This window comes from Apis laboriosa, unplaced genomic scaffold (genome assembly GCF_014066325.1).
Source record: "Apis laboriosa isolate Shangri-la unplaced genomic scaffold, ASM1406632v1 scaffold113_cov153, whole genome shotgun sequence".
NCBI classification, from domain to species: Eukaryota; Metazoa; Arthropoda; class Insecta; order Hymenoptera; family Apidae; genus Apis; species Apis laboriosa.
In genome coordinates, this window is record NW_025220892.1 from 795,377 (window position 1) to 808,357 (window position 12,981).

Genomic DNA, 12,981 nt, shown 5'->3' on the forward strand with positions numbered 1-12,981 from the left:
CTATTATTTTATATATTAAATAACATTCTTATTCTTTACAAATCACTAATTTAAAAAAATCATTACTCAATATACGTAATAATTTAAATTTTTATTAAAATTAAAATAAATCAATAAATTGAATAATATGAAATATCAAAAATTTTGTCATTTATTTTATATCATTAATGAATTTTCATGTTATATTAATCAAAATAATGATATTTACAAATAATAAAAAAAACAAAATATACAATACAATAATTATAAACAATTAGAAATTGCAAATGATACAAGAAAATTAAAACATGTTCCCTAAGTATCCGCGCCATTGGCATGGCAAGTACCCCTTGCTCTCCCTGTACGGAAAGTCTCTACCCACCATGCCACGCTATGCCGTGCTGTGCTGCGCTGTGCTACGGTTTGCCGTGCCATCCTCAACCGCGTAGCGTGGCTAGTTGTTTCTTTTCTTTATTCCTTTGTCGGAAAGTCGGTGGCGAGTCTCGTTTTTAAGAGAAGAGTAGAGGGGAGGAGGCAAAAGGAAAACGACAACCGCTCAGCAGGGGCTGAGGAAGGAATGGTCGGGCTGGGGCTACAGAGAGGGGTACAGGGAGGGAGGAAGGGCCACGCAGCAAGGAGAATAAAACGTACGGTTCAAAAATTCAGTACAGACTAACCTCGAAATAAAGCCGACAACTCGCTCAGGAAACTAAAGCATATCTATTAATAATAAACTGTTTTCAGTGAACTGTCTTCCTGTCGTCTGGAGAGAGGTACGATTGGTCTTTGCGAATACGACACGCCGGCTTTTGCATGGTATCGCCCATTTGAAAGCGTTGTCCGGCTTGGCGTTCGTTTCGTTTGCGTTATTATGTAATGTTACGTGCGAATAGCGTGTATATGGCACGCCGGTAAAAGGCTGTTGCACTATTAAAGAAAATTGCCCTCTCGCGGTGGTGAATAGGAAGCGTCATACATTCTTCGATACGGTCATCGATCTGCTATTCGATCTAAGAACGTAAACTCTTCTATGTATAGTACTTTAAAAGTTTTTTTTATATATTAATAATAAAAGAATAGTATAAATTGAAGAGAAGTAGAATATATTTCAAATATATTCTCATAGAATACGAAATATATAATAAAGAAATCATTTCTAAGAAACTTTGAATACTATACTAGGTACTTATTTATTTATTATATATATTTAGGTTAGAAAATTTTTATCTCTTTAAAATTTGTACGAATGCTTCATTTTTAATATTTTTAGATAATTCTTTGATTATTTTGAGTGAATTTTATTTAAATTAACCTAAAATGAGCAATATAAATATATATATATTATTCATCTTAGCTTTTCCTTGCTACTAAGTAAATCATTTTATCTTAATTTTCGTTATCAAAAAGTTCAACTCGGGCATTACTTTGTCTTTTAAATGTCAAAGATAATAATCTATCTTTTAATGATTGCGATGTTTCTCACAGTATTTACTACTTTTATCAATGCAGTAATTAACAATACAAATATATACTTTATTGCTATCGATTTATATTTTTTTTAATTATTCTAAAATGACATTCGATTGTTAATTTGAGTTTTCTGACGTTATAAAAATATAAAATGCATCACGGCAAAGTCATTATCATTGCATCAGTTAACACTCTACGTGTAAGGGGAAGTGGGCGTGAATTAAAATGTTAGACGACACTGAAATATGCACGGGAATTTTTCTGTTATACGACGCAATAATTAAACATTGAGATTTAAAAGAAATTATTTGTTTCATTATTAATTTTTATTATATATTAAATTATATATTAAATTATTATTATTGACATATTTTTAGTCAAATTTTGATTTGTTTAAATACAAAATTGAAGTTTCATATTTCTTAATATTGTAATATATAATCAATTATAAAAAATTTTAAATTACAAAAACAAAACTAAAATATTATTCTTCTATAAATTATTAAAAACAAGACATTCTGTAAAATAATAATAATTCTACAAAAAAAATTCTACAAAAATTCTATAAAATTTAAACTTTAAAATTCTCGGAATGTGTTTCGGAAATATTCAATCCCTTTCTTTTTTTTTTCAAATGGACCATCCAAAGAAAAACAGGAAGGAGAGGATGAAGAAGAGAAAGGAAGAAATAAGAGAGGAAAGAAGGTCCACGACCGGATCTTATAATTACGCTAATTAGGCAGTAACGTGTAAAAAGAGCGGCGCGAGTATTTATCACAAGGTATCGTGGAAGGTATACGGAGGTCGGCAAAGGAGGACGTCGTACGACAGAATACGACAGGAAAGGCTATAATACAATTTTGCCGCAAGCATCAGAAGTAACAGCAGCAGCCACGACGGTAAGCAAGCGAACAGCAACGCCAATGCCGAGAAACAGACAACTCTGACGTCGGTTTCGTTATACGTTCCTCGTATCTGACAGATGTCTAATTTAAAGAAAATTCAAAAGTTGGAATTTTTAAAAGCTGATTCTTAAAAGTTTAGGTATGGAATTTGTTTGTTGAATGATAAATATATTATATTTCAAAACTATTTAATAATTAATAAATAATTAATTGATTTTATTAATTGATTTTATTAATTTTATTAATTGCAATTTAATATAGTTGGGAATTAATATACAACTATAAATCTAATTAAAAATAATTATTTATACATTAGAAATCGAATATCTAGTATGAGATAAAGATGACTAGTTTTTAATTTCTTAAATAAATAATTTGCAAATTTAAACTTTAAAATAAAAACAATGAATAAAACTTTTTAGAAAGATACAGAAAAATTATTTACTTATTAATTATTATTTATTATCAATTATAAATATATATTAATTATCAATTCAACATTGATTTCAGATTAACAATTAGTTATTATATTTACATATATTATATATAAATTAAAAATTTATATTATCTTTAAACATAAATATTGAGGTAAGAATTTTTTTGATTGCTATCTAATATTCAATTCGTATATTATTTTATAATAACTTTATCTCATTTTAGGTCATATTAATTTAACGTACCCGGTCCAGACATCTAAGATTTACGAACAAGCCATATTCGAAGAATCTCATACTCTTTCATAAAAATTAGCTCATCCCTACATAAGATGCGCCAACGCGTTCCCTATGCGCGTGTCTAGCTTAGCAAAGGGTTCATTCAAGCGGAATTATCGTTATCGCTGGTTTCCCGTTCTATTTTTCCGTGGGTGTGTAATCAGCGACCGACAAACCCGGACTGAACGTGTGTGGTTGCTACCCGTCAGAGATTTTTCTCTCATCAGGCCAGAACAGCCCGGGACTGAGCGTTTATGGGTACCTTTGCTGGATGGATTCGTCGGAAGGGGAGGGTCGTGGGATAGAGGGGTTGGGTAGCGGCGGTGGCGGCGACGTGAGGGGGAGAGAGAGAGGAAAGAGAGAGCCTCGGTTGGATTACGGGCCAGTCGAGCCGGAGCGGGGGTGGGGGGAAGGAGGAAGCGGTCGGCGCCTTTGATCTCAGCCGCGGGCGCCGACAAAGCGTTCATCCACTCTCCTACAACGGCGTGCTGTCTCACGAGTAGGAGCGCGACAATGCTCACCAGGCAAAGCATGCGAGAGAGATAATAGATAAAGTGAACCAACCAGTAAGGTAGCATAATACAGAGCAAGAAGGAAGAGAAGCGGAAAGAGAAAGCTTGAGCAACGCCGGACGAATGGTACGCTGCGGCGCGATGGGGGAAGGAGAAAAACATAGAGAGACCGAAGAACACATGGAGAGACTGAGAGAAAGAGAGCTCTTCGATCAGACGGAGAAACGAATGGAAAAAGAGGGACCAAGGGACGAGCAAAGAGAAAAGATAGGGAACGAGAGTGTAAATACGAATGAAAGAGAAAGAAAGAGATAGGAAACAGAGATGGTTCGTTGGAGAAACAGAAAGAGCTAGAGAAACGGAGAGGGAGGATGGAAGGAAAAGAGGAAGGGAGAAAAGATCCGAAGATCCGTTCCACGATCTGGTGCTGTCGCGCTTGCTTTAGCATGGCACTGCCACTCCCTTGCGCCGGCTACACCAGCTTTGCTATTAATAAATAATGCTCCGTGATCCGCATTACAACTAAAGCGATTCGTTCTGCTCTTGGCTCTTTATTCCCAATATCTTCGAACATATGGATATCCGCGAAATCTCTGTTCCTTCCGTATCGTGTCGGATCTTTTTTAGTAGATTTCTGAATGAACCGCTTACCTTCGATACAACAAAGCTTATATATGACTTTGAAGAACAATCATGCCTTCTTGTTAATCTCCTTTATAAGAGACGCGTTAGAGAGCTTTCAATTTAGAGTATTAGAGAAGCAACGATGTGCGAGGCAACGAACATGATTCACGGAAATATGGATGCGTCCATTTGATGGGTCACGAAACTGTTGTTTATAATATTTCATGTTTATGAGCCATGCGATAATAAGAACAATCATCAAAGAATGATATAACGTTAAAAAACAACGTTATGATGATTAAATGTCTATTAGAATATTATTAATATTATTTTTTTATGCAATTGTATTTTCTTTTTTACTTGATTTAAAGTATATTTTGTTTTAACAATACTTTAATATTGTAATATTTTTTGAATTTTATAACTTGAGATATTCAAATATATTACAAAATTTTTTAAAATATTTTTTAAATATTATAAAATTTTAAATTTATTGTTTAGAATTTATTATAAAATATTTTAATAAAATCTAATAACAATCTTAGTTAATTTTCTGTGGTGGTTGTTCGAGCAGAACAGGTCAACCGTAATTTACAGAAATTTTATTCGTGAAAATGTTTTACATACAAAGCTCCGTGTTTTTTTCCTAATATTGATTAAAAAACCGCATATTCCATATGTTTTTAGCCTCCTTTTGAATTACTGCGCTCGTTGCACACACTTTGATTGCACTTAAGCAAATTTCAAGCCCTGGAAATTATACAGGTTTAGCGCAAATAAAAACTGACTCTGATCACCAAACTTACAATATCTTTTTATTATTTGTAAAACGCTAGTTTCTCAAATTCTTCGTGAACTTAAATCACAGGAGACATATAGATTGCACCAACCATCATCAACTTGTCATTTAATTAATTTGATAAAATTATGGAACTTACACAAAAGGAAACGGTATGACAAGTAGAGGGTTCCTCATTATGTTTTATAATTAGTCATACAATTAGATATCAGAAACTTCTTGCAAATGGTTTTTAAGTAGTATAATCGCAAATTGTATAGAATAAATAATTATAAATTGTATAGAATAACTTTTAGAAAAATGAATCTCAAAAGAATCGAGCCATATTCTTGAAACGCGTTGTTGATACATATAATTTTTATTTTCTATCATTTTGCTCCTGGTCAAATAATTTTTTGTGTTTTAGGTACTGAGTAGGCCATATCGTATCTTATACAAATTATGTCATTAATTAAGAAAAAATATAAATCAAATTTGATTTTTTAATTTACTTAATCTCTTGTTAAAATCCCCATTCATTGTCGGTATTAAAAAAAAAAAAAAAATTAAATTATAAAAATAGGTAAAAATTTGAAGTAGAAAATACATATATACATAACATAAATTTATATAAAATTAATCTTTGTAAAAATTAATACTTTAAACTAATAAAATTGTTTTTATCATACTTTGTATAATAATAAATTTATCATAATTTGTATAATAAAAATTCACTTTTCAAATAACAAATATAAAATAAGTTTACACGAAATATTAAATGTCAATTTACTATTTACGAATGTTTCCTAATAGATATTAAATTATGCGACCTCGAAGCAAAAAGGCAGCTTCTGGCAACGCATTTCGAGTATAGCCCGATATTTTCGCATGTGGGCTGTACTTTTTTGATATATAAATATCCATTCTTATAAGAATCATATACTTAGAAATAATCGTACACGATCGCTTTACTTAATCATTTAAATATCTATTTAAATGCGATACGCGTAATATAGTTTATGTATTTATTACATAATTAGAATGCAATCGTGACATTCAGATTAATTAGGGACATATGCTGTAAATTCATTGAAATAGTGCTTAGAAGTCAAGTGAGAGCCAATAATAGATTTCATGTTCAATGTTTTAGGATAGATTTTGTCAGAGGATTATTATTCAAAAGTTGAAAACAATTGATAAACTAAGAATTATTTTTTTTGATTATATAAAATGTACACTTGATATCATTGAATAAAAACATCCTTCTTATTTAAGATTACATAATTATAACTATTAAAAATTCATATTAAAAATTTCAAAATTTGTTTAAAAAAATGAAATTTTTTAAACTTTGTATCTTTAAGTAGTTAGAAGGATATTTTAGATGATAATGTCAAGTATTTTATATATTTTTAAAAATTTGCATAAAATATGAAAATAATTTGTAATGCAAATAAAATGAGGTCCCTCTAAATTATTTATCTGAAACTAGAGATACAATTTTTACATTATTGCAGAAATAAATCGTATCACGAGGTAGTTAAGATCTTATTTAACGTAATACTTTAAACCGGTGTTTACCAAATTTTTAGCTAAAGATCTGATACTTTCATGACAAACTATTTGTACTTTGAATTTTACATATACTTTTATGTAGCAAACGTATCTTTAGCTCTTAAATTTCGAACAACGATTTCTAGTTTTACTTTAGAATTGCAAGGAAGAAAATTAAATTTTTTATATGATAATGACAAAATTTGGGACTTATTTGAATAAACATTTTTCATATATAACAAATTAATACAGACAAATATGATCTTATATACTTTATCGTATATAAAGTGAAAGATGATCTTTTAGTGGTCAATTACCTATATCTATGTTTAAACTTCGATTTTTCAAATTTAATACATATTTTTTAAGTATCCTCAACAAATATCAGCCCGCACGCAAATGTATCATTGCTTTTCGATTCAGTTTCCTTCATATTATATTTTTGTTTTAAATTTGCAAATAGCTCACGAAAATATCGAGAGCTGTATTTATTCGTCATATTGTAATCGATTTCGCTTCTTGAAATAATAAGTGTAGCTTGTCTTGAAAATTTATTATATATTACATTATTTTTCATTGACGTTAATAATGATATTTAATTGTAATTATTTGCACCGTCCTTTGAATTATTTCAATATTATACAACTAATTCCAAGAAGAGTGACATTGCTTTGAAAGCAAAATCGAGTAACAAGATAAGCAAATTTCTCGGTCTTCATTAGAATTTTTTTCTTTACTAAATTTATACATTACGTTTGTGTATATTTTAAATTTATACATTATGTGTGTGTATATTTTAAATACAATATGCAATGGACCAATGATAGGATTGGTATCTTATTCATCTCCCATCTTAAGAATTAAATTCACCTTATTCATTTATTATAATAATTATATTCTATTTTCAATAGAAGTCGATATGCCTAATCATTTAAACGGCATTCTTAAGTTATCTTTAACGTTGTTAAGCTTATGAAATATATGTACATCGTACATGTATTCTATGATTTCTAAAATAAGAAGTAAAAAGTTGTACAATCATTTGTATTGCAACTCAATAAATTGGAATACATTATTAAATGAATAAGATACATTAGCCTTCAAAATTCCAAACGCTCATATAGTTTTGCATATTTTCACAATTTTGATTACCTAATTTTCATATGTACATACATAGATAAAATTATTTAAGTGAAATAACTTTCTCATTTAAATTTGTGCAATGTTCAATGGCCAATGCATTAAATAAGTAAATGCAACTTTGGCAACTGAATTTTCAATGACAAAAAAGTATACAATTTTAATCAATATAATTCGTCTTTTGTCTTTCCAAAAATCAAAGACTTTTTTCTTCACGATAAATAATTATATAAGGTATGTATTATCATTACATTATCGTAATTCATAAAACAAATACATGTCTCGATACCTTTGTTCATTATACATTGTAATAAATTGAATCTCACATAAATTTCTTTTCTCAATATTGACACGAAACTTGTATTCCCAATACATTTCGACACAAAATATAAACTATAAACTACATTAAAATATACGAATTTAGATTTGGTGAAGTGTAAATCATAATCATCTATCTTTCAGTAAATATACACTTTGTCCATAATCTTTGAAAAAATAAAATAATACATAGATAAAGCAAGTTTATACATTTTAATCCAGACTTATCAGAGTAAATAAGTGCTATTTTGTTTGTTTTTTTTTAAGAAAGGAATATAATATGTTTAAGTGGCTAAATTATAATTTGATACCACCATAATTAATATGATCTTTTTTATTTTTTATAACAATGAATTATATTAGCAATTCATTGACATAAATGATTCAAAAATAAACTATAGTTAAAACATTACATCTCCAGCCATAAAGTTTTTTTTTAATAAATCCATAGATTCAACAACAGGACAAGGATTTACAGTTGAGGGCACTTTTTTTCTCTGCCTGTCTTTAATAAAGGCGCTGGACCATTTCATATGCTATTTTTTAAATAGCAAAGATTCAGCGTAATGTACAGGTATTGTACTTCTAAATCTACCGATCCATAACTTGGAGATCGATAACTCACGGATTGTTTTCATTCTCTGGTACTCTATTTTATTTTGTGTTTTTATCTTTTTATAGAGTACATTATAAGCCCCAAATATATATATTTGTACATAGCTATCATATCCAATGGAAAGTGTACATTAAACTCAACTGAATCACGTACAGTTCACTCACAACATCAAAAATAGACTATTGCAAGAGTGCATTAGCATGTGACACCCTGTAGATAGTTATTATTCAACCAAGGTACCATTTCCCATACACATTCCGTGACTTTCTTCTCCTGTAAGAATCTGAAACGTAGACGATATGTACAAATTTTATATGATATCACAATATCACTCTTATAAATCTTTGAGTCTTTTTTTCATTAAATGCGATTTGCCGCATTGTTATATAAATTGTTGATCCCACATTGTTGGACTATAATATAATGCAGCATCTGATAAGATATAAATCTTGAGATCATATATATTACATTATAAACCAATCGCAATTTTTAAAGAGTGTACTACATGTACATATTGCCTACGATACAGATTCTGTTCTAGATGTAATACAGGAAATACAGGTAAATTACGTTAATCTTATGCTCGTCCACGTGGCTTTTTTCGAATTGCTTCTTCGGTCGATACAATACCTGTAGCTGCAGCCATACGCTTTGGACGACCTGCTGTTTTATTACTTTGTTGTGCATTTTGTGCAGATGCTAAAAATTAGATATTTTTAAGAAATTATAATATTTTTAAGAAAAATTATACTATTATAAATTACAAAATTAAAAAAAAAGATGAATATTTTGATGATGCACATTATGATTTAAATAATTTTGAAGATGATTAAAGAGCAATATCTTTCTTAATGAATTAATATGTTAAAATCATACTAAGAAAAATTTCTTACCACGTAGTTTTGTCCTTGATACTCCACTTGTGTTATTATTCTGTTGCTTTGTGCTCTTTTTATTTTCATTTCTTTTAATATCTGTATTATTTTTAGTTACATCTATTGATGTGGTAGATGTAGTAACTGTAGTAGTAGTACTATTAGTAGCAGCAGTAGTTTCACTTCCAGATTTTGTATTTCTATTTAATGCTCTTTCTGCTCTACTAGATCCTTTTGCAACAGACTTTGCAATTGCTAAAGCTTTATTAACTGTTCGTTTTTTAGAACGATTCGATTTAGGTGATTTTTTTCCCGATTCATCTTCAGGAGTGTCATCTTCAGAGAAGCTTTCAGTTCGTTTTGCTTTCTTACGTAAACTTTGTTTTTGTTTATGTAAATTATGACTTTTTCTTCTTTTTAATTGTGATTCATCTTTATAAAGTGAAAGATCAACTGTGGATAAGACATTAAAATTTCAATTTCATAAAATATTTTTATAAAATTTTAATAATATAAATAATAAACAAGTATATCTTTTATATTAATAATTTAATTAAATTTGATATAGAAAATAATATAATAAATTAAACATTATTGAATTATATTAAAAAATTAAAATAAAATAAAAATTCGATATTAGTAGAACACAATAATAAATAGTATATAAAAATACTAACGTCCATCCGGATGTTCTTCTGTTACTCGAGGTTTTTCAGATACACCAGCTTCAACATCAATTGCTCTTTTTAAAATATTTTCTGTACGTAATAATTCTATCTTTGTTAATTGAAATTTATTTTTATCAATTTTGTTTAAATTTAAATTTGTTAAGATGCAATCAAAATCTGAAATTTAAAAAAAAAAAAAATAATAGATTTACATTATTTAAAATAAATATATATTATTTATCATATAATATAAATCAAGTTATTCAAAATTTATTAATTATATTTATAATTACAATTTTCATGAGATTACCTATATAATCGTAAAAATCTGGTGAATATATTTCTCCATTGTTTTTGTCTTGAGAAAGCCAACGTATACGAATTTTTCTGCTAGATTTATATATATTTTGCATTGCTTGACATACATAGAAACTTCCTTCTGCATTTCTCACAGCCAAAAATTCGTTTCTAATAATGAATATCAATAAAAGTTAATGTATATAATAGGATTATTAATTTTTTTATATTTATAATAAAAGTCAATGTAAAATAACTTATTTATTCATAAATAAAAATTTAATAAAGAATCCAAACTTTTTATTATTATTCATCATTATATTATATTATGCATGTTTAAAATATATGAATCATACTTACTTATAGAATACTATAAGTTTATCATCAGAAGCTTTTGATGGTGGTGGTTTATTTAAATTTTTTACAAGCAATGCAATTTCTGGTAATGGACTCTGATAAGGTTGTGTTTGAATTCGATTTCTTTTTGGTTTACTTGCTCCATCTGATGTTGCTGATATTCCTTTTAAATCTTTCAATTCTCTAGATTTTCTCTTATTTGCTTTTGGTGAACCAGTGACCTTTGTTTCAATTTTTGGTGGATTACTTGTTTGTGATAATGCAGAACTATCTGCTATAAGTTTTGTGTTTTGAGTTATGGTTTTTGACTTCTGACTATCAGATTTTACTGACCCATCTTCTGATTTATGTGATGATAATTTTGTTTGTGAAGTTGTATTAATTGGAATTCCATCAGATTCTTTTGAACCATTATTTACAGGAGTCTTTTTTTCTTCAACTTTGTTTTGTAATTGTGGACATAATGCTAAAGTAACATTTATACACTCATAGTTATATAAATATATCTTATGTTTTGTATTTACATGCAATATAATGTTAATGAATTCAACATGTCTTAAGTATAAATAAATAAATAATTAATAAATAATTATTATATTTATTGATATATATAAAAATATTTGTAAAATAATAAAATATGAATTATATAAAATGTGCATTTAATCAAATATTTGATATGAAATTAGTTAAATTAATAATTTAATTAATAAAATTTTATTACTAACCAGGGAAATCTAAATTAATAGATGTCATCTCTTGATCTGTTTGAACTTCTCTTTGTGAATCTTGTGTAGGATTATCTGGACTTAAATTATTATTTCTGTTAGATTCATTTTGTTTTATGGAAACAGATATATTTTGTTCTGTTTCAGTTTTCATAATCTCTACTCCATTAGGGATTAATTTATCCAAGTCTTCCTTTTCAGAATTACTGCTTACATAAGGTGGTGTTTGATATACAGAAGGTCTATGATCTTGTACTAAGCTTAAAGGTTGACTTGATGGATGATTAGGTGGTTGTAATGTAACATAGCTTAATCCAGTTCCTGGTAAAGGCTTCATAGATGCTGGTTCTGATCCTGATACAACTTTTTGTGCCATTGCATTCATTGGAAGAATAGAATGACTTGTAGAAGATGGGGAAGTACCTACTCCAGGTATTGTTGATTTTAAGGCCGACGCACTCATTTTTCACTGATTAAATATGTTTTTCTAAATACTTATAAAAAATCAATATCAATTTAATAAAATCGACTATATATAAATATATATTTAAAATATAAATATATTAAGATATAAATAAACATATACATGCAAATAACTTTTGAAAAATTATTGCTTTATAATGATCTTTTATTTAATAATATGCTAATATTATTCATCAAAATATTAAAGAATATCAAACATAACTTAAAATAACTTAAAATAATGCTCATATTTTAACAATACAAACAATGCTTTTCTTTTCATAGTTTGGTTATTGAAAGCAATGCAATAACAGATAGATAAAATTAAGCAAATTTATATGACAATAATATAAAAAACAAAATTATAAAAAGAAAATATTGTAAAGAAAATATGTATAAAATATAAAGAAAACGAGGGAGAATCTCAAAAAGAATTAAGGAATAGAAGGTGGCTAAAGAGGGAGGGGGTAATTAGAGGAGTAAACATAAACACGAAGGAAATTTTCGTTAGAATTAAATTTTATAAATATTTAGAGAAATAACATAATATTTCCAATTATAAGGATTAACATATAATTACCTTGACGTTATTACGTCTTGAATATGGATATATATTCCTTTGCTAAACTTGCACGGATAGTTGACCACTGCGCGTTAACACACGGTTAACTCATTTTCCCACATACTTTCTTTACCGCGTGAATGTTTTTTCTCAGCTAACATTTCATTCGGTATACGCATAGCATAGTAGATTTATCAAAGATATCTACTTAACTTACCGAATTCTACAAAACAAAACGATAAAGACTTACGCGCTATAGAAAGCCGTGATTTTACCCGCACGAAAAAAACAGGAATGCCAGACGTTAGATGGCGTCGGTTCTTGGACGCCATGTGTGGCGCAAACTTGATTTCATATTCATTCTGATTGGTTCCATAATGATTGTTTAAAATCTCTATTATTCTAATTTCATTAGAATATTAATTA

General features: G+C 28.4%; 1 protein-coding gene and 1 long non-coding RNA gene across 4 annotated transcripts; one reads left to right on the top strand and one right to left on the bottom strand.

Moving 5' to 3' along the window:
* The first annotated feature begins 334 nt into the window (after positions 1–334).
* On the top strand, positions 335–4,614 carry LOC122716017. Of its 2 annotated transcripts, XR_006346936.1 has the most exons (5): positions 335–626; positions 724–1,161; positions 2,099–2,493; positions 2,865–2,942; positions 3,015–4,614. It is a non-coding gene; the product is annotated as an uncharacterized LOC122716017 (long non-coding RNA). The 2 variants fall into 2 exon arrangements; XR_006346935.1 differs by having other exon boundaries at positions 345–1,161.
* Positions 4,615–4,996: 382 nt separating this feature from the next.
* LOC122716005 lies at positions 4,997–12,849 on the bottom strand. 2 transcript variants are annotated; one of them, XM_043938688.1, is made up of 7 exons: positions 12,574–12,849; positions 11,532–12,018; positions 10,810–11,272; positions 10,463–10,620; positions 10,162–10,329; positions 9,503–9,937; positions 4,997–9,308 (listed from the first exon to the last, which is right to left on the bottom strand). In XM_043938688.1, exons 2-7 carry the CDS (start codon positions 11,992–11,994, stop codon positions 9,187–9,189), a joined length of 1,809 nt encoding a protein of 602 aa, XP_043794623.1. In that variant the 5' UTR covers positions 11,995–12,018; positions 12,574–12,849; the 3' UTR covers positions 4,997–9,186. The 2 variants fall into 2 exon arrangements, with proteins under 2 accessions (XP_043794623.1, XP_043794614.1); XM_043938679.1 differs by having other exon boundaries at positions 11,532–12,025.
* Positions 12,850–12,981: the final 132 nt, after the last annotated feature.